This window comes from Aethalodelphis obliquidens, unplaced genomic scaffold (assembly GCF_003676395.1).
Source record: "Aethalodelphis obliquidens isolate GAN/ISIS:26980383/991018 unplaced genomic scaffold, ASM367639v1 scaffold8, whole genome shotgun sequence".
Lineage (NCBI taxonomy): Eukaryota > Metazoa > Chordata > Mammalia > Artiodactyla > Delphinidae > Aethalodelphis > Aethalodelphis obliquidens.
In genome coordinates this window covers 11,858,683-11,880,487 of record NW_020837952.1, presented here as the reverse complement: position 1 = coordinate 11,880,487, position 21,805 = coordinate 11,858,683, and the positions used below count along the sequence as shown (strand labels likewise).

Genomic DNA, 21,805 nt, shown 5'->3' with positions numbered 1-21,805 from the left:
TCTCCCGCTGCGGAGCACAGGCTCCGGACGCACAGGCTCAGCGGCCATGGCTCACGGGCCCAGCCGCTCCGCGGCATGTGGGATCTTCCTGGACCGGGGCACGAGCCCGTGTCCCCTGCATCGGCAGGCGGACTCTCAACCACTGCGCCACCAGGGAAGCCCTCAATTGCTTATATTTTATAACCAGCATTCTTCTAGACACCATGGGGGTCTAGAAGGAAAACATTGGATTTTGTATCTGGGGGTATTTGTCGTCACGTTATACGAACACAGCGATAGATAGTATCTCATTTGTTTTAATGTTCTGAGTGACATTAAGTGAAATGTTCATATCTATCTGAAAGAGAAAATTGGATAAAAAGATTCAGAAACACCAGACCAGAATAAATAGTACCTATTTCTAGGAAAAAGTAGGTACCCATCGAAAAATAAAGACTAACAGAAGGGGGGGGGAAACGCTGTGGACCAGAGGAGATGGTAAGTTTCATCAAATACTGTAAGCCTCTTTGAAGGCACTGTTTTTCCTCTTCTCTTTGATCCTGGGGTTGTCTGGCACAGTAAGTGGCTTGTGAGGAGGTGACCTCTGACCACGGGCCTCTGATCCATGCTGGCAGAAGTGGGTCTGCCCTGTGGTCCCCTATTGTATCTCATCTTGGATCTCCCTTCGGAGTGAAGGCTGCGTGGCCAGCTCCTCCTGTGTCCACCGTGGAAAATGAACCCTCGCTTCCAAGAGGACCAGGATCTGAGGAACTTTCTGACTGACTTCATTTCTGCTTCCCAACTACACTTTGTAACAATGCCTACTTCTGCAGCTAAGTTTCGTCACCTATTATGTTTAGGTGGTTGCTTGGCTCAAGATGACAGATACGAAGAAGATAAATGTCTTCTAAGTCCTGATGTCAGTCTCCTTCCTACTTCCATACCCTCCAAAAACAGGGGAGTCATGTAAGAAGTCACTTCCATTGTTGGTATAGTTGCAGGAGACCTTTGCCCTCCTAGGAATCAGAAGCAAGTCAGCAGTGATGACCTTTTTTACCTACAGGAATTGAGTTATAGAAACAGGCAGGAGGATCTCAAAATTCTGTCCTATTTCCTTTTCAGTGTGGGTATAGATTCCTCGCCACAGTGAAGAATGTTTTGGAGGTTTGATTGTTATGAAGGGAGAAAAATGGCAACATTTTAACTTGTAAAACTAGCATACGTCTTACTGTCACTGAGTAAATGGTTGGAAATACCACTCAGCTTGGCTTTGTCGGTAAAAACCATGTGGTGACACGATGGTGAAAAAGGAGGACGAATGCAAAGCTAATTTATAGTTTATAAATTTTAATGGTTTTGAGAATTAGAATAGTAATGGTAAGTGGACCTGTTGGTCTGTCTGTATTTTAAGCTAGAGGCTTTTTGTTTTTGCTTTTGTTTTGTCTTTGTTTTTAGTAGAACAGGAAGTTCTTCCGAGAAGGAATGAGCATGTGATTCCACCAACAGCCAGCAGGTGGCGATATTAGGCAGCGCTGGTTTGTCCCTTCCCCGTTGCCTGGCTGACAGATTGGCTTCTCAGAATAAACCGAAATCAGGCCCAGATACTAAAACCATGCAGAATCTTATTATTTGTGACTGACGCTATTAGCAATGTGCTCATAACCATGTTTTAACCCAGCTAGGGGGAGGTGCCAGGTCCTATTGAAACCACCCAGCACTCGCTGCCTTCTGGTGTTTGATATTGCTTTCCTTTTGCGACCTGAAATTGGTAGGAAACAAACAATGATCCTGGAGCTGCGTCATCTGTGGGACTTTAGAACCAAATTACAGTGATCCCGAAAAATATATTTTCTTTCTTGCAATTCTTTCCTGCTGAATTAGTCTCCTTTCACACACATTCTTTTTTCCCTTCACTGCTCTCATTCTTCCTTGCAACAAAAAGGAGCAAAATACAATCCCAAGTCTTAAAAATTGGATCCATTCTTTGATTTAGAGATAATCCTTGCTTAAATGTAATATTTAGACAGATGCAACACAGGATAAATCAGTTCTGCTAGGTAGAAAGCAGCCTTGAGAGGGACTCATGATTGAACAGATAAATCAATTATCTTGTTAATGGAATCTTCTGAGTCACTTAAGTTGATCCTTTTAGATCATACTTGAAAAGGAATGATAGTATGTGCATGTGTTTTGCTGGTAATTTATTCTAGACTTATGTCTTGAGGTTCATGGCAGCTAAAATGGGGGAGATATTCCAGATCGGTCTCTGTTTAGCACAAGCAGTGGGCAGTTTTTCATGATTTCCTTAATCTTTTGAAAAAAGTACCCAAACTTCTTGAGGGATACATTTTTTAATTTTTTTTTAATGTAGAGTGTGAGAAGCTTAAGCTAACTGGAAAAGTTAAGAGTTTGAAGAAATTAGGTAGTTAATTCAACAGTAAATATATCTTTATTGACTTCATTTATCACGTTTGATCTGGTAGTAGAAGGACCACCCAGATGGTCCTTTAATGTTCCTTTTAGTACTAAGATTTTGTGAAGCATCTTTTAAAGAGGAGTAGGTGGTATAGGAAAAAAATGTGCTATTTTGTCTTCTAGGGAGGGGAGGGGGAAGCAATTATTTTTAGAATATGTTCTAGTTACACCCAGTTTTAGAAGAAGAAATAAAAGAGCGTATTTTCATGTCAGTGAATCCTACAGGGCGGATGAAGTCTGTGGAAACACATCTTTCAAATCCTTTCACTGTGATCCCAGAGAGCACACATGTAATTAAAGTGTGCGTCTGAGCGCACACGCATATGTCTATTAGCACGCAGAGGCGGGAGGTGATGAAAGCATGAGCCTGTTAGCAGAGTTTCTTGTATAAAAAATAGCTAGACTTTGGTCCACTGTTTATGTGGAAATGTTGCCAAATTTGCATTCCTTATGCTGGGGGAACTGCAGAGGGAAGGTAGGAAAAGATGAAAGAAATGATGAAATCAATTAGAAAAAAATACTGACTCACGCTATTAATGTCATAACAAGGCATTCAAGGGGCAGGCTAACTGGAATGTTTCCCCCTAAATGAAAGGCAAATGTGAACTCTGCTGTAGCAGAAAAATCTTAGTGTCAAACACTCTATCTTGATATTTTTTTAAAAGATGAAATAATTTTATAATCAGATTTTCTGGTGATGTAAACCATGATAAGTAAGGCACCTACCATGCAGAATAAACTTGTTTGTCTGAGTCCCAGAGGAATTCTTTGACGTGGGCGGCTCTTTCACGTGGACTCTACTTTTTGGATCGCACCAATGGTTTAAGTCTGTCAAGCATCATTCACACTCCAGTCCGTAAGCAGTTGGGTGCTTAAAGGATTTTTACTCAAAACTGCCTTTCATTCAGACTTTAGGTATTCAAACAAATAGTGATTCTGGATGTGAAAGGATAGTTTCTGTAGCTAGAGCAGTTCTTTCCAGTGTATTAAAAATGTTAGTATTGCGTGTGGGCTTTATATACCAGTTTCTGTATTAATTTGATGAAATATATATCTATCATAATATCAACTTTATTTTATTTATTTAAATGCAAAAAAATTGCATAAACCTACCCGCAAACTCCTTTGTGAATAGGGTTATTGGTTCTGTTTTGATGCACTGTTTGGAGGTTCAACAGACGGAACTTCTGACGTCTTGATGTTTTCTTTCCCGTCTGTCACTTTCTTGTGACGGTCTTTCCCTGCTGACGTGTGTCCCTCCTCCCGTGTCACCCTCCAGCCTCCTGCCATCCCTGCTTGGGTTCTAAGAACCATTCATTCGTTCCTGTCAATTGACTGCGTGTTATTGGAAGCCTGGGTTCCTGCTTAATTATTATCTCAGTGAGTGTTTATGCATGCTGTAAGCTTTTCACTTATGAATGGTGGGACACATGTCTCGTGTTAAGGCAGAGGTAAAATGGTGGGGAGATAATTGGAAACCCAGGCGTTTTATCATGTATTTCTTTATTTGCCCATCGAATAGATATTTATTAAATTACGTTTTACTTGGCCCAATATGGGTGTTGAGGCTCTAGCACTGAGCAAGAAAGGTCTCTGCTCTCAGTCATGGGATCCAGGCTGTGGGGAGAATCTAGCTGGTCTCCGAAGCCCCTCATCTACGCCGTCTAATTTAATCCTCATGACAGCCCCTTTAAGCTAATTTATACAGAGATTGTACATAAATTTTTAAAATTCAGTGTGGTCTTTGGGGGTGGTCCTCGTGCTTGACCCGTCTGCAGCACATGATGTCGTCATTCACTCAACCCCTTTTTGGAATTCTTCTTCACCTGCTTCTAAACCATCACGTCCCATATAGTACACTCATTCTTACCTCTCCCGATGGTTCCTCAGCTTCCCCCCCCCGCCGCCAACCTCCACCGGCCCTTAACCTTTACTCAGTTCATTCCCAGTATGTTAGTTTCTCCCAGGTCTTGTCTTCGTACTTTTCCCCTCCTTACATTTTGACCGATACTGTGTTCTTAATCTGTTTTCAAAGCTCGGGCTCTTCTCCTGTTTCCAGCTTCTCCTTGGTGATTTCTCTGACTTTGTGTTACCGCCTCTGGCCTCTGGAGCACGGCAGTTGCCGATAAATGCTGGATTACTGAATTATCTCCGCTTCCCATCAGGAGGCTGGCTGAAGCAGCTGAGTTCTAATTCTGTGGGTTTCTAAGCATCACAAACGGGCCCTGGCCCTGGGTCAGCCGACAGCAGCCTCAGAATCAGCCAGAGCACCGTTTCCTGCTCTTCTGTACCCCACCCTCGTCCTTTCTTCCTTGGCCCCAACAATAGATGGCGATGAGAACATTTGCCATTATTTTGGCCAGCATTCAGTTTATTTTCCTAACGACTCTCATTTGTCTGAGGTCAAGGAACCCTGGCTTCTGTCACTGACACAGCGTTTCACACAGACATCTGTCTGGAGGATGATGCATCTCTGTCCACAGGAATGTGGTTCTATTTTTAATTTCCTTGGGGAGACCTCATTAGGTGGCAGGTAATAAATACTAGGCTTTGGAGGAGGAGAACCCGATTGGAATCCAAACTCCAGCGGGGTAAATATGGGCGAGTTCCCCACTTGTCTGCATCTGAACAGTGAGATGAATGTTACAGTTGTGAGGATGAGATGCGATTCTATATGTAAAGTGCTTCTTGCACTGTCTGACACAGAGGAAGTGCTCACTGACGGCTGGCTGATACTATGCGTGTGTGTCCCTCTTGTGAATTAGTGGCCTTGGGAAGAGGACGTTAGTTCAGGGTTCAGAAGCTTCTATCTTTGATCAGTAGGACGGGGGTGGACTCCTGCCAAGTTGAATTGAGGACACAGTCCTTCAAGTCACCTGTCTCGTCTAGCTGTAAAGGAATTTATTTACTGGAGACTTTGGGGTTAAAAACATTGATCAGGTCCAAGCACTCGACATTATTAGCCTCTCATCTGTTTTCCACAGCAGCTCAGGCTGTCCATACAAAGACTGAATTTTCCGTAAGCCATGATATGTATTAAATACAATTGGTTTAATTCTTCTCATTTTTGTCTGATTAGATCTGTTTGCCTTCCCTTGTTTCCTGTCTCTGGTCCGCACATGGTCTGGTAGGCGACCGTTTTATGCCAGTGTCCTCTCCAGAAATGCTTGTCAGTTGATAGAAAGCCAGTACTCAAGATTTTCTTGTCCCTTCTTCGAGTCGTACTCAGATCTTAGGGCTGTGTCGAGGGAGCAAGGCTAAGACAGTCTTTGTTCCTGTACAGTCCAGTACTAACTTTGCCTTCTTCTCCAGGACCTACAAATCGAACGAGAGAGGAGTTCATACAGTATATCTGGTGGTTGCACAGCCCTCATCGTGATTTGCCTTTTGGGGAAGCTGTACGTAGCAAATGCTGGGGACAGCAGGTAAGCAGATTAGCCCTCTGGTTCTTCCTAAAGTTCAGTGCCTTCCTTTAATTTTTTAATCTTTTTTAAAAAGTTAAATGCTTAGAAATAAAATAATCCTGCTTGGGATTAGATATTGAGAAAGATAAGCCTTGTATATCTGGATAAGAGTGCATTTAAGAAGACTCATCAGGAAGGTATTAAAAGATATGGGTGGTCTTCTCCTTACTTGTCTGTAGTAGCAGTTCACGTGTTTGTGTGTGTGTGTGTGTATATATATATATATATATACACACACTTGTGTTTAACCTAAACCAGTAGTGTCCAAATGTTTTTTGACTTCAGAACCTGATTTTCGATGAAAGCTTATTAGCAGGGACATAATTTGAGAGAGACGAGGAGGGAGGAAAGGGATTTGAATGAAATGGGTGTTTGGAGGGGCCCGGGGAGGACTCTCCAGCTAGTTCGTTTTCTACTTGGTAACTTTGCCCTGTGTCCCCTCCCAGAAGCCCAGGAGTGTCTCCTTTTATGCATGTGCCCCTACAGCCTGCATTTTCCTCTCTTCTGGGTTCAACTGAGAGGAATTTGGGGCAAGAGATGGTGGTTAACCCTTACTTTATCCAGTATTACCAGAAATCAGATAGACTTGTGTTTTAATCTCCTTTTAAATGACTGATATGTGCTCACTTTGGGTATGGCCCCATCTGTTATTTAGTCGATATTAAATTAATTTTCACAGACTTTGTGAAAAGTGTTGTAATATGGATTATACATTTCTCCGCCCCTTGAGTAACAAAATATGTTGGCCTTCTAGCAGGACTTTTTGCCAAAGGCCGACTCTATTCTGAAAGCAGTCAAAGTACTGGACTCTAATTGTGATGTCCTCAGAGGATGAGTGATTTCCCTACATGGGCTGTGGTCTAAAGATGCTGTCATTCCTCCAGCTTCTTCCTCTGGGTCACGTGCCTCTTCTCAACATCTCTGCTTGGTCTAGCCCTCCCCTGAGGTCGGACCCTCCCCTTCCCTGACTCCCTCAGGCAATCAGTGAATTCCAGAGAGCAGGAGAGCCTGAGGGAGTTTCCAGTCAACCTAGTTAAGCATCCTCTCCCTGTCTTGCCACTAAAGATCCTGGAGACCAAAGGACTGTGACCTGCCAACGCAGCAGTATTTGGAGTTTGAAGATTTTGAAAGGTCTGTTTATTTTTAAGGTTTATGTGGATTTCTGTTCTGCTCTCTCAGTTTCAATATAAAATTTTTCCAAGTAAGTGGAAGTGAGTATAAGATGCCATGTTTATTTCATGGCTTCTATTCCCTAGTGGTCCTGGCAGGAGACAGACTCCAACTCACATGTATCAACTGAATGAAGGAGTGAAAGGGGACCGGCTAGGAGCATTGAGACCAGGAGGGCATTGAAGCCCCCTAGGCCTGCAGGGTCCAGGGAGGAAATGCTACAGCTAAGCCCAGGAGAGGGGGCCACAGATGAGGGCCCCTAGGCAGGGGCCACAGGAGAGAATGGGAGGAAATACTCCGACTTCTCCTCCTTCCTATCCCGCTTTCTCCTACCAGGGCCTCCCATTGGATGAGCCTGGCTGGAATGAGGGTCAGAGAGGTTGGTCAGCCAGGGCACAGACACAGGCCAAGATTGCATCTCCAGGGTGGGGGGCAAGCGGAAAATCACCAGCACATCTGCTGCCCCTCGTGCCCTCGCCAGGGTTGGAGCATCTTGAAAATGGGAATCGTCATCTCCCAGGGCCTTGTAAGGTACACACTGAGGAGCCGGCCTCTGAGCCCTTGTTCACTTCTGGATCTTGAGTTTGCTGGAGACAGATGTGCAAGTCAGGGGATGATTCCTTTCTGTTCTGTGTAAAACAGAATCGATGATACAGCTTTTGCACTCATATTCACCTTTAGTCTTGATGTCTGGTTCCGTGTTTTTCGAAAAGAGTTTGCTTCCCTGGCCCTTCCAGTGATGAAGGTGGTGACCGAGTGCTTTGTTCCCGCCCCTCGTCCAGGGGAAGCATCTTTCACCAGAGAACTCCAGGCTCGGAAGGTAACCCAACTTCCATGCCCAGAATATCTTTATGTTGGATTATGCCTTTCAGAGAAGCAGCTCCTCCCCAACACCCTGTCCGCGTTTTTGAGCACAGTTTGCTTCAAAGCTCTGAGCTCCCTGACAGAGCTGCCTCCCCAGCCAGCCAGGGCTTCAGCCCTACTTCCCAGAAGCTCAGTGCCCTGTTCAGGACCTTGCGTCCCACCCCACCCCCTTTTAAGTGCCAGTGTCTAGGCCAGATCTTGATTTCCTCATCTATAAAAATGGTGATATTGGACTAAGTATTAATTTCTAAACATTCTGGCATTCTAAAGATTGTCACTATGAGGTGTGACACTTTGGGAAAGTAAAGTGGTGCTCTAAAGGTTGGTCTTTTGGTTATTTTATCTTTCTTAGAGTCAGTTTTTGAAATTGTCAAGTAACTGAAGTTCCTGTGTTTCTAAGTGTCCACAGAAGTATGATGTTTTACATGCTATTCCTAATTTGAAAAGCTTAACAGGTGCTTTTGTCCTTATTAAAGCTGTAAAGCACACCCCCCTCCCCACCAACTACACAAATTATTTTATGAGAAAACAGCATCTCTAGAACCTAATCAGCTTAATTACATTTGTAGTATTCTGGCCCCAGTATCCAGATATGAATTTGGGGTTTTGCGGCTGACGGGTTGGGTTTGCTGTTCACTTATGGGTCATATGTTATGTAGAAACGTAAGAGCAATATGAGTTTGTATTGTGTGCACTGTCCAAAAAACTTGTAGGACGCTTATTAGTTAGTGTATTTTCAGCTCTTGTATGAACAATACATATTTGATATCACCTTATGTAGGATCACTGCCTAGTTTATATACTAATAACATAGGTGTTTGTGTTTACAAATATATTCAGTTCTTCCCAAGAAACAGCAGCTAAGTGACTTTTTATCGGACCTACGTAAATGTAGGTCCATTATGACTTATGGACAAGTAGTCGTGAATCCAAGGGCTCAGTTTAAACAAATGGTCAAGCCAACAGAGAATTCTGACAACAGAGCCCTGATTAATTGCTAATTTTTCTTCTTTACTCTCAGATATTGGCTGCCCATCTGTTTGCTTTAAATCTTGACAGTTTTGAGAGTGAAGCAAATCTTTGTCATAGGATCACTACCCCATAATTATTTACACTTAGGAAAAAAGAACCTTTGCACTGGTTTGATTTGGAAACTACTTGTGGTCAGGAACTGGTTTTGTTTGTTTTTAAATTTTTATTGTTTTATACAGCAGGCTCTTATTAGTTATCCATTTTATACATATCAGTGTATATATGTCAATCCCAATCTCCCAATTCATCCCCCCCCACCCCCCGCCACTTCCCCCCACTTGATGTCCATACGTTTGTCCTCTGCATCTGTGTCTCTATTTCTGCCCTGCAAACCAGTTCATCTGTACCATTTTTCTAGGTTCCACATATATGCGTTAATATACAATACTTGTTTTTCTCTTTCTAACTTACTTCACTCTGTATGACAGTCTCTAGATGCACCCACATCTCTACAACTGACCCAATTTCATTCCTTTCTATGGCTGAGTAATATTCCTTTGTATATATGTACCACATCTTCTTTATCCATTCATCTGTCGATGGGCATTTAGGTTGCTTGCATGACCTGGCTAATATAAATAGTGCAGCAATGAACATTGGGGTGCATGTATCATTTTGAATTATGGTTTTCTCTGGGTATATGTCTAGTAGTGGGATTGCTGGTTCATATGGTAATTCTGTTTTTAGTTTTTTTAAGGAACCTCCATACTGTTCTCTGTAGTGGCTGTATCAATTTACATTCCCACCAACAGTGCAAGAGGGTTCCCTTTTCTCCACACCCTCTCCAGCATTTGTTGTTTGTAGATTTTCTGATGATGCCCATTCTAACTGGTGTGAGGTGCTACCTCATTGTAGTTTTGATTTGCATTTCTCTAATAATGAGTGATGTTGAGCAGCTTTTCACGTGCTTCTTGGCCATCTGTATGTCTTCGTTGGAGAGATGTCTATTTAGGTCTTCTGCCCATTTTTGGATTTGGTTGTTTGTTTTCTTAATGTTGAGCTGCATGCACTGTTTATATATTTTGGAAATTAATTCTTTGTCCGTTGATTCGTTTGCAAATATTTTCTCCCATCTGAGGGTTGTCTTTTCGTCTTGTTTGTAGTTTCCTTTGCTTTGCAAAAGCTTTTAAGTTTCATTAGGTCCCATTTGTTTATTTTTGTTTTCATTTCCATTACTCTAGGAGGTGGACCAAAAAAGATCTTGCTGTGATTTATGTCAAAGAGTGTTCTTCCTTTGTTTTCCTCTAAGAGTTTTATAGTGTCCAGTCTTACATTTAGGTCTCTAATCCATTTTGAGCTTATTTTTATGTATGGTGTTAGGGAGTGTTCTAATTGCATTCTTTTGCATGTAGCTGTCCAGTTTTCCCAGCACCACTTATTGAAGAGACTATCCTTTCTTCATTGTATATCCTCGCCTCCTTTGTCATAGATTAGTTGACCATAGGTGCGTGGGCTTATCTCTGGGCTTTCTATCCTAGTCCATTGATCTGTATTTCTGTTTTTGTGCCAGTACCACATTATCTTGATTACTGTAGCTTTGTAGTATAGTCTGAAGTCAGGGAGTCTGATTCCTACAGCTCCGTTTTTTTCCCTCAAGACTGCTTTGGCTATTCGGGGTCTTTTGTGTCTCCATACAAATTTTAAGATTTTTTTCTTCTAGTTCTGTAAAAAAGGCCACTGGTAATTTGATAGGGATTGCGTTGAATCTTTAGATTGCTTTGGGTGGTATAGTCATTTTCACAGTATTGATTCTTCCAATCCAAGAGCATGATATATCTCTCCATCTGTTTGTATCATCTTTAATTTCTTTCATCAGTGTCTTACAGTTTTCTACATACAGGTCTTTTGTCTTCCTAGGTAGGTTTATTCCTAGGTATTTTATTCTTTTTGTTGCAGTGGTAAATGGGGTTGTTTCCTTAATTTCTCTTTCAGATTTTTCATCATCACTGTATAGGAATGCAAGAGATTTCTGTGCATTAATTTTGTATCCTGCTACTTTACCAAATTCATTGATTAGCTCTAGTAGATTTCTGGTGGCATCTTAGGATTATCTATGTATAGTATCATGCCATCTGCAAACAGTCACAGTTTTACTTCTTCTTTTCCAATTTGTGTTCCTTTTTCTTCTCTTGACTACTGTGGCTAGGACTTCCAAAACTATGTTGAATGAGAGTGGCGAGAATGGACATCTTTGTCTTGTTCCTGATCTTAGAGGAAATGCTTTCAGTTTTTCACCATTGAGTATGATATTTGCTGTGGGTTTGTCATATATAGCTTTTATTATGTTGAGGTAGGTTCCCTCTGTGCCCACTTTCTGGAGAGTTTTTATCGTAAATTGGTGTTGAATTTTGTCAAAAGCTTTTTCTGCATCTATTCAGATGATCGTATAGTTTTTATTCTTCAATTTGTTAATATGGTGTATCACATTGATTGATTTGTGTATATTGAAGAATCCTTGCATCCCTGGGATAAATCCCACTTGATCATGGTGTATGATCCTTTTAATGTGTTGTTGGATTCTGTTGGCTAGTATTTTGTTGAGGATTTTTGCATCTATGTTCATCAGTGATATTGGTCTGTAATTTTCTTTTTTTGTAGTATCTTTATCAGGTTTTGCTATCAGGGTGATGGTGGCCTCATAGAATGAGTTTGGGAGTGTTCCTTCCTCTGCAGTTTTTTGGAAGAGTTTGAGAAGATGTGTGTTAGCTCCTCTCTAAATGTTTTATAGAATTCACCTGTGAAGCTATCTGGTCCTGGCCTTTTGTTTGTTGGAAGATTTTTAATAACAGTTTCAGTTTCATTACTTGTGATTGATCTGTTCATATTTTCTCTTTCTTCCTGGTTCACTCTTGGAAGGTTATACCTTTCTAAGAATTTCTCCATGTCTTCCAGGTTGTCCATTTTATTGGCATAGAGTTGCTTGTAGTAGTCTCTTAGGACGCTTTGTATTTCTGTGGTGTCTGTTGTAAGTTCTCCATTTTCATTTCTAATTTTATTGATTTGAGTCCTCGCCCTCCTTCTGTTGATGAGTCTAGGTAATGGTTTATCAATTTTGTTTATCTTCTCAAAGAACCAGCTTTTAGTTTTATTGATCTTTGCTATTGTTTTCTTTGTTTCTATTTTATTTATTTCTGCTCTGATCTTTATGATTTCTTTCCTTCTGCTAACTTTGGGTTTTGTTTGTTCTTCTTTCTCTAGTTCCTTTAGGTGTAAGGTTAGATTGTTTATTTGAGAGTTTTCTTGTTTCTTGAGGTAGCATTGTATTGCTATAAACTTCCCTCTTAGAACTGCTTTTGCTGCATCCCATAGGTTTTGGATCATTGTGTTTTCATTGTCATTTGTCTCTAGGTATTTTTTGATTTCCTCTTTGATTTCTTCAGTGATCTCTTGGTTATTTAGTAATGTATTGTTTAGCCTCCATGTGTTTGTGTGTTTCGCATTTTTTTCCCTGTAATTGATTTCTAATCTCATTGCATTGCGGTCAGAAAAGATACTTGATATGATTTCAGTTTTCTTAAATTTACTGAGGCGTGATTTGTGACCCAAGATGTGATCTATCCTGGAGAATGTTCCGTGCACACTTGAGAAGAAAATGTAATCTGCTGTTTTTGGATGGAATGTCCTATAAATATCAATTAAATCTTTCTGGTCTGTTTTGTCATTTAAAGCTTGTGTTTCCTTATTAATTTTCTGTTTTGATGATCTGTCCATTGGTGTAAGGGAGGTGTTAAAGTCCCCCACTATTATTGTGTTACTGTTGATTTTCTCCTTTATAGCTGTTAGCAGTTGCCTTATGTATTGAGGTGCTCCTATATTGGGTGCATATATATTTATAATTGTTATATCTTCTTCTTGGATTGATCCCTTGAACATTATGTAGTGTCCTTCCTTGTCTCTTGTAACATTCTTTATTTTAAAGTCTATTTTATCTGATATGAGTATTGCTACTCCAGCTTTCTTTTGATTTCCATTTGCATGGAATATCTTTTTCCATCCTCTCACTTTCAGTCTGTATGTGTCCCTAGGTCTGATTTGGGTCTCTTGTAGACACCACATATATTGATGTTGTTTTTGTATGTGTGCGGCGAGCCATTGTCCTTTGGTTGGAGCATTTAATCCATTCATGTTTAAGGTAATTATCGATATGTATGTTCCTATTACCATTTTCTTAATTGTTATGGGTTTGTTTTTGTAGATCTTTTTCTCCTCTTGTGTTTCCCACTTAGAGAAGTTCCTTTAGCATTTATTGTAGAGCTGGTTTGGTGGTGCTGAATTCTCTTAGCTTTTGCTTGTCTGTAAACCTTTGATTTCTCCATCGAATCTGAATGTGATCCTTGCCAGGTAGAGTAATCTTGGTTGTAGGTTCTTCCCTTTCATCACTTTAAATATGTCATGCCACTCCCTTCTGGCATGTAGAGTTTCTGGTGAGAAATCAGCTGTTAACCTTCTGGGAGTTCACTTGTGTGTTATTTGTCGTTTTTCCCTTGTTGCTTTCAATAATTTTTCATTGTCTTTAATTTTTGTCAGTTTGATTACTGTGTGTTTTGGTGTGTTTCTCCTTGGGTTTATCCTGCCTGGGAGTCTCTGCACTTCCTGGACTTGGGTGGCTATTTCCTTTCCCAGGTTAGGGAAGTTTTAGACTATAATCTCTTTAAATATTTTCTCTGGTCCTTTCTCTCTTCTCCTTTTGGGACACCTATAATGCAAATGTTGTTAATGTTGTCCCAGAGGTCTCTTAGGCTGTCTTCATTTCTTTTCATTCTTTTTTCTTTATTTTGTTCTTCTGCAGTGAATTCCACCATTCTGTCTTCCAGGTCACTTATCCGTTCTTCTGCCTCAGTTATTCTGCTATTGATTCCTTCTAGTGTATTTTTCATTGCAGTTATTGTATTGTTCATCTTTGTTTGTTTGTTCTTTAATTCTTCTCCGTCTTTGTTAAACATTTCTTGCATCTTCTCGATCTTTGCCTCCATTCTTTTTCTGAGGTCCTGGATCATCTTCACTATCATTATTCTGAATTCTTTTTCTGGAAGGTTGCCTATCTCCAGTTCATTTAGTTGTTTTTCTGGGGTTTTATCTTGTTCCTTCATCTGGTACATAACCCTCTGCCTTTCCATCTTGTCTATCTTTCTGTGAATGTGGCTTTTGTTCCACAGGCTGCAGGATTGTATTTCTTCTTGCTTCTGCTGTCTGCCCTCTGGTGGATGAGGCTTTCTAAGAGGCTTGTGCAAGTTTCCTGATGGGAGGGACTGGTGGTGGGTAGAGCTGGGTGTTGCTCTGGTGGGCAGAGCTCAGTAAAACTTTAATCCCCTTGTCTGCTGATGGCTGGGGCTGAGTTCTCTCCCTGTTGGTTGTTTGACCTGAGGTGACCCAACACTGGAGCCTACCCAGGCTCTTTGGTGGGGCTAATGGCGGACTCTGGGAGGGCTCACACCAAGGAGTACTTCTCAGAACTTCTGCTGCCAGTGTCCTTGTCCTTACGGTGAGACACAGCCACCACCCGGCTCTGCAGGAGACCCTCCAACACTAACAGGTAGGTCTGGTTCAGTCTCCCCTGAGGTCACTGCTCCTTCCCCTGGGTCCCGACGTGCACGCTACTTTGTGTGTGCCCTCCAAGAGTGGAGGCTCTGTTTCCCCCAGTTCTGTCGAAGTCCTGCAATCAAATCCCGCTATCCTTCAAAGTCTGATTCTCTAGGAATTCCTCCTCCCGTTGCCGGACCCCCAGGTTGGGAAGCCTGACGTGGGGCTCAGAACCTTCACTGCAGTGGGTGGACTTCTGTGGTATAAGTGTTCTCCAGTTTGTGAGTCACCCACCCAGCCGTTACAGGATTTGTTTGTATTGTGATTGCGCCCCTCCCACTGTCTCATTGTGGCTTCTCCTTTGTCTTTGGGTGTGGGGTATCTCTTTTGGTGAGTTCCGGTGTCTTCCTGTCGATGATCCTTCAGCAGTTAGCTGTGATTCTGGTGCTCTCTCAAAAGGGAGTGAGAGCACGTCCTTCTATTCCACCATCTTGAACCAATCTCGGAACTGTTTTTTGAGCTGCTTCATGAGCTGTGAGTCATCTGATTTACCATCAGGGGCACGTGTGCTTGGGGGTTGTCTTCACAAGAAGCTTCCTGATGGTCTATGTGGCTTACTGAGTCAAGGACCACCCTCGGTGTGGGATGGTCCATAGTGATGCCAGGTGATACGGCCTGGGACAGCCTTGCCCTCCCCTCCGCACCCGAGGTAAGCAGCCCCAGAGGGTCGTGAGAGAACTACTTCATGCAGCCAGTTGCTTTATTTTTCCCAGTCGAAAGCAGCCAACTCAACACCTAGGGGATCATAAGGGACTAGGCAAGAAGCAGATGGTGGGCGGCTTTTTCACTTCAAGCAAAAATGAACTGGTGGCATGCAGATGTCCTGCAGCACAGTGTGTAAACTGTCACCCGTTGTATTTGAGTCATCCACTCCTTCGGGCCCTGAGTGATTCTTTAGTTTAAGAAGGTGCTTTGACTGCATTTTGGAAGATAATTTCATTTTATTTCTGGAGCGCTAAGGCACTGAGGAGGCAAAGCCATTACCACTTATTTCAAACAGTGTGTAAAGGTTTGGCAACTGAGACTAGGTGAACTCCTTTAGAGTAAAGAAGACCATTTAAGATTTGTTAAGTTCATGATTCCACTCTTGCCAGATTGAAGTAACAGCAGCGATAAGACAGATAGTAAGTTCTAGGTACATGTTAAATACTCTAAAAGACAATCATGTTTAGTTCTCTCAGCAATTTAATGAGAAGTAGGCATTGTTCATATCAGGTAAATGTACTGAAGCACATTGAGGTGAAGGGATTTGCCCAAGGTCCCACAGCTACTAAGGAACAGGGCTGCCATCCCTCTCACGAATGAAAGTCAGAGCACCAAGTTCTCAGTCAATGCCCTGTACCCTGGGATGTCCCATCCATGCTAAGACTCACGCGGTGTTTTTGTTTTTCACATTTGAATGTCTCCAAAATGAACAGTTTCTAACTAACATTTTTTCTTTACTGTTTGCATGTAAAGTAATGACATACCTTATGATCAATGGCATCTTTAATCTCACATAAAATGGTTTATGGGGTGTAGTTGAGGGGATGGTTGCATTTAGAAGCTATTTTAAATGCACTCCAGTCGTGAAGCATGTAAGCTTTGGGTGGTCCAATTTATTCATTTATGATATAGGCAATGCCCCTTCCTCAAACTGAGGGCTGCCATTCCCTTCCAAAGGTCCCAGGGTTCTCTGAGAACATGTTAAATTTTGCATTTTCATTTTGATGATAATCAGAATAACATTAGCATTTTCTGGATCTTCTGGAATTCTGTCTTATAAATGATAACTGCCATGAATTCGGACCCCCATTTTGTCTTGCTTACCATTTCTCTGTCAGCCAAGGGTATGTAGACTTTTTCAAGATGAGTGACAGGAGTCCAAGGAATACAGGGCCATCTTTTTGAGGATTCTCCTAGGAAAAGGCTGTAAAGGTTCAATGTGTCTGTGAAGCAGCTCTGTATAAAAAGCGGTCCACAGATCATCCTTGAAACAAAGCCGGTACTACCAGCCAGGATGGTTTTCTTTTATTTCACTTTTCCTCGTTTTCAATTTTTCAGAATTTACCCTCATGTAAGTTAAAGCTTTCCGTATGCATTCACAGGTGAATTCCTCTGGCCAAGTCTGAATTTTCTTGCGGATAGGAGCTAGGTATTAAACAAGACTTACACTTCTAGATTGAAAACCAATTACACATCTCACACTTCGCCCCTTTACTAGTGGTAAGATAATGGAACTGTGTAACTGCTTCCAACCCAAGGAAATGCAAAAAAACTGTTCATTCCTTTTTATGAGCGTGGATATCAGTGGCCAGCAGAGAACCTTTCTGAACCTGCTTATTGCTAGCACGTGGTTCATCTGTCCACACCTGCCAGGGAGTTGTTTCTTTGATAGTAGCCTTCCTCTGAGTTCAGAATAGATTTCATCTTCCTCCATCGACTACATTAAGTTCACCACAACTCTCACTTTCTTTGACAAATGTCTGAAAAATGGAACAGAAAGAAACCGTAATTTACGACCATTCTCTACTATGGAAGTTGAGGTGTTGTTTGGCCCTTTTTTCACGTACCCCCACCCTGCCCATCTTTTTAGTATATATTTACATAATCCCTTAGCTCTACCCGTAACCTGCAGAAGCGACTAGCAGAAAGAAAATATTGCTATCAGATGATCACAGATACGTGCAAAGACGTGGAGACCACGTGACGGCTCAAAACAGTCTTTACTTTTCCTATCAAGCCACTCGCTGTCAACGCAGAGGGCACTATAGAGGCCCTTCTCTCTATGGATTTCCTCCTTTTCTCTTCCCCTTGGATTTTTTTCAACCTTCTTTCTGACACCCCTTGCCCTAAATCAGTGGTTCTCAAAGTGTGGTCCCCAAACCAGCAGCAGTAGCAACTGTTAAAAAGGTAAATTTTTGTTAGAAAAGCAAATCCAAGGGCTCTACCCCTGACCTACTAGATCAGAAACCCAGGGATGGGACCCAGCGCTCTGTGTTAGAGCAACCCTCCAGGTGATTTTGCTGTATGGAAGAACCACTGCTTTAAAGTCTGAGGAGCCAGGAAGGAGCCAGTCTGTCCTCAGGGTATAAAAATCATAGCTGTTCCTGGCCTGAGCCTAAAGCATCAAACTTCGAACACTGTCAAGCATCTGTCAGCCTCCACTGCAGCCACATACCACACGCAGGGGAGCTTCTATGGCGATGTTTCCGCCCCAGTGCTATCCCACACAGGTGGAGGGGCCCCGCCTGCACCACTGTCAGCTGTCTGCAGATTCCTTCTTGCCATCCTCATATTATAGGACGTAGGTCCATTTCTTCGAAAAGTGGGATCTCGGGTAAGGATTTCTTGCATGATCTAGCTCTTCATCTCAGACGCCCGCTGACTGCTGGGAGGTTCTGAAGCCCCCATCCCACTGTGCACCAGGCTATAGCTCCCTTATCTGAAATGGGTCACATGTGCTCCTGTGTGGACTCTTGGTCCCTTGTGGGGCCCCTGGGAGAGTGTAGTTCTTGCTGTGGTTCCCTCTCCCAACCAAGTATGCTCTTAGCAACCCCCCTTTGCTCCTAGCCCACTGAGGGGCTGGGCTGGGGAGTCTCATGGACTTGGTGGAAATGGAGTCTTTGCACTTAACAAACATTGGCATGAGATGATTGTGGTCAAGATAGTGACCTTATCTATCCCTGGCTGCTAAGATAGGAAACAGTGGCTCAGTGACAGGAAGGAACTTTCTAGTGGAGAACCCCAAGGCTTTATCTGTCGGCCATTCTAGCCTACACCAAAATTTTCAACACCTAACCATCTAATTTGCTGATGATGTGAAACCAAGAAAGATGAACTAGCAAGATTCAAAAATACCTTTAGTGCCTGGGAAGGTGAACTAAACCTAACCGGCAGAAGTTTAACCACAGTCAAGGTAAAGTGTAACATCTGTTGAGGGTGGGGCGGGGTTATCTAGCAGAATAGCAGAATCAAGGATTGAAGCTTATCAATGGTTTTAGTTTATCAATGGTAAAAAAACAAAAACAACAAAAAAAACCCAAAACACTTAAAAATGTATTTAAGTGGACAGTAAATTCAGTCTGGGCACTAGAACCTAATGTAATCATAGGCTGCAGCATTTGCAGTATAAAGCAAATAATAACTAATGGTTTGGGTTGGCTTACTTTGTCCTCAGCACTGTTTCTAGTTTCTAGGGCTTTACCTGAATAGCCTAACTCATCCTCCTCACACCAACCCTGTGGGGGAAGTACTATTATTAGTCTCATTTTACAGATGAAGTTCCTCTCTAGGTGACACAGTTCAGCCGGGGCATGAATGAGCAGTAGCCCTCCAAAGAGAAACCTGAGTGGTTGAAGGGGTTTGGAACCAGGTTGGGAGGAATGAGAAAAACTCAGACAAATTAACACACATTGTAAATCAACTATACTTCAGTAAAATTGAAAAAAAAGAAAAAATCAAGCAAAACTCAAACAATCTAGAGTGTTTTCAGCCATGTGGAAAGATAACTTGTGTTGCTGTGAAAGAGATCCTTAGGTATTTGTCAGATATGGGGGGGAGTGGTAAGGCTTGCTCTCCATGAGTCTGGGACAGAGGCGACAGCCACAGGAGGACAGGGTGGTGGTTAAGAGCAGGCTGCCTGGGTTGAATCTTGGCTCTACTACTTCTAGTTGTACCTGATCTTGGCCAATCTCATGTTTTCTTTGCCTCAGTTTTGTCATCTGTAAATGAAGATGGTGAGAGTATCCACTTCCCAGGTGAGGATTAGATGAGCAGGTGAGCGGAAGGCTCTTAGCACAGGGCCGGGGCCGCAGTAACCGCTCATTGTAACACTGAACTGCTGTTATCGTTATCGTACTTAATACGAGCTCAGCGAGAGCTGTCCAGAGAGGCAGTGAGCTGACACAGAAAACAGTAGGTTCTCTCTTAGAAAAGTATTCGTGCTCACTGTGTAACTACCTGGCAAGGATGTGGGACTAAATAATTTGATTTTTCATGGTCCCCATTAAGCACTAGGTTTCTTTGACTTTAGGAGTATCTAAAAAATACTGTGACTGTTTTCATTTTTCCTTCTTTTTGTAAGAGTTTAATCTCGTGCTTTGTATAAGGAAAGGTACAAATATTTCCTGCTGTATGATGGGCTATCTGGTAGGCTGAGTGCGGAAACAACAGGCCCTCAAATTCACTGGCCTAGAAAAGCAGTGGCTTTGTCTCTTTCAGGCATGCAGGCACCTAGGATGAAGGAGGTCTGTCATCTTTACACTTGGCTTCCAAGGTCACTGGGGGCATCTCCCCAGCAAGAGCATGGAGGGACCCCTCAGGAAAGGTTTTAATGGCCCCGGCCTAGAAGAGGCACACATCACATCTGCATGCTTTCCGCTGGCTAGAATTCAGGTTCATGGCCATCCTGAGAAACAAGACTCCTGGGAAATGTAGTAGTCTATAAATTACGTCTTCAGGCCCAAGGGAATTTTTTTTGATCAACATTTTGGAAGTTTCAGCCACCACTGGGCATTGAGAAGGGAATTCACATTAGGTTTAATAAGTGATGGTGTCTTTATTCATCGCTGTTACTTTTTTTTCCCATGGACCTGATGAAGCGTGGATGTCATCTTTAAAGCCCCCAAACCAATGATCTCTTTTGTTACTTTAATTCTGTCATTGTCAGTTTTAAAAGAGCTGCAGTAAGTTCAGCTTAAATTGTCAGGCAGTGAAGAAATAGCTGTCTCACTAAGATCTGCTTTCATCTTGCAGAAGAACACATTTGAATCATAAAAAAGCCTACAAGTAAACAGCATACCAAATATTTGTCTTTAGAAAGTTCATCATAGAAAGCAATACTCATTTCATGCTAAAGAAGAAAGGTTGTATTAAGCAGGTAGGATATGACTGTAGTGCTGTCTTAACACCTTCTGTTCCTTTGAGGTTATTTTTAAATTCTTAGTTATGTTGTTGAGGTTTTTAAGTGACATACCAGTTCAGTTTAAGAGTGTAGCCTCTTTTCTGCTGTCAACCTGCAGTTCTTCAGTGTTTTATTTGGGCACATCTCCTCTTCTTGATGTTATCCTTAATAGAGTCGAAATAATGACTATAGATGGATCATTTATAAATACGTCTCAATCCATCTTAAGTTTATTTATGTTAAACTTGTCCGATTCATTGTGTGTGTATTATACAGTCAGAGACCCAAAGTAATGCAGTGTGAAGGGTAAGTGCAGGTGCTGGGATAAGCCCTCAGCTTTAATGAGTGGAGGCTGCCTTGGGTTAAAGGGGGAAACTCTAGCACACATGGGATTATGTTCTTTGACTTCAAGAATGACAATGACGTGAGGGTACTTCACAGGTCAAAATCCGTTGCTACGGAGCTATGCAGGTGGACCCACTTGTTTTATTATTCCATGGGGTCACTGTCGTGGTTGTGAATAGTGCTTGAAAACTTGGTTGGCGATGGGGTCATTTGTAGTACGGATGTTTGTAGTGGGACACTACTCGTTTTTGTTAACTGTGAGCCTCATTGAACTGTTATCAGTAGGAAATGGTATATGTACGTCTTTCATGTGTCATGACAGGGTGTTTCTATTCACTGAGCAGTCCCTCTTGGGGTGCAGTGTATGGTTATCTGGTAGTTAATTGGCTCCGGGGAGTTCACTGGACAAGATGGGCATTTAACCTTCAACTTTGCCCTCGCTTGTGTGAGCAAGTCCGCAGACTCCCCAGGACCAAAGGTGGTTTGGATGTTAGTGGCGAGAAGGGAGGAAGGGAGGTGTCATTCCCTGGAAGAGAGCTGGTGTTGTGGCGATACCGCATGGTGAAGTGGGATGAGCCTGGGATACTGGGGTTTACAAGAGCAAGACCTCACCCTTTCAGACAACATCTCAGCTTTCCTGCTGTGGAAGGGGCTGGTTCCCACTCTTCAGGACCCCATGCAGGTCAGAGCTACCGTGTGTAAGGCACAGGGACCGAGTACGGCAGGTGGGCATTCCTTCATTCACCAGATCGGTGTTGAGTCCCCACCTCTTCGTGGTGCCTGCACTGTCGTAGGCATAAACAAAACCCCCTGCCCTCATGGGGCTTACAGACTCGTCGGCAAAACAGGTAGTAAGCAAGGCGAATAGTGAAATGTTGAGTACGCTAGATGGTGATGATTGCTAGAGAGAAAAAATAGGACAAGAGAAGGGCTCCGTAGTTACAGGCGGGGTTGTAGTTTCAGATGGGAAACCAGTGAAAGCATCACTGAGGAAAAGGCTTTTGAGTAAAGG

At 42.5% G+C, this 21,805-nt stretch overlaps 1 protein-coding gene across 2 annotated transcripts in view; it reads left to right on the top strand.

Moving 5' to 3' along the window:
* Window positions 1-21,805, top strand: part of PPM1H (protein phosphatase, Mg2+/Mn2+ dependent 1H) — a 262,221-nt gene that overhangs the window by 123,849 nt on the left and 116,567 nt on the right. For both annotated transcript variants that reach the window (XR_003432865.1, XM_027106890.1), the window contains exon 4: window positions 5,767-5,879. Coding sequence is in view for 1 of the 2 variants with exons in the window: in XM_027106890.1 (XP_026962691.1) it covers window positions 5,767-5,879 (113 nt within the window). In the remaining variant the exon portion in view is untranslated. The remainder of the gene's footprint in view (window positions 1-5,766; window positions 5,880-21,805) is intronic.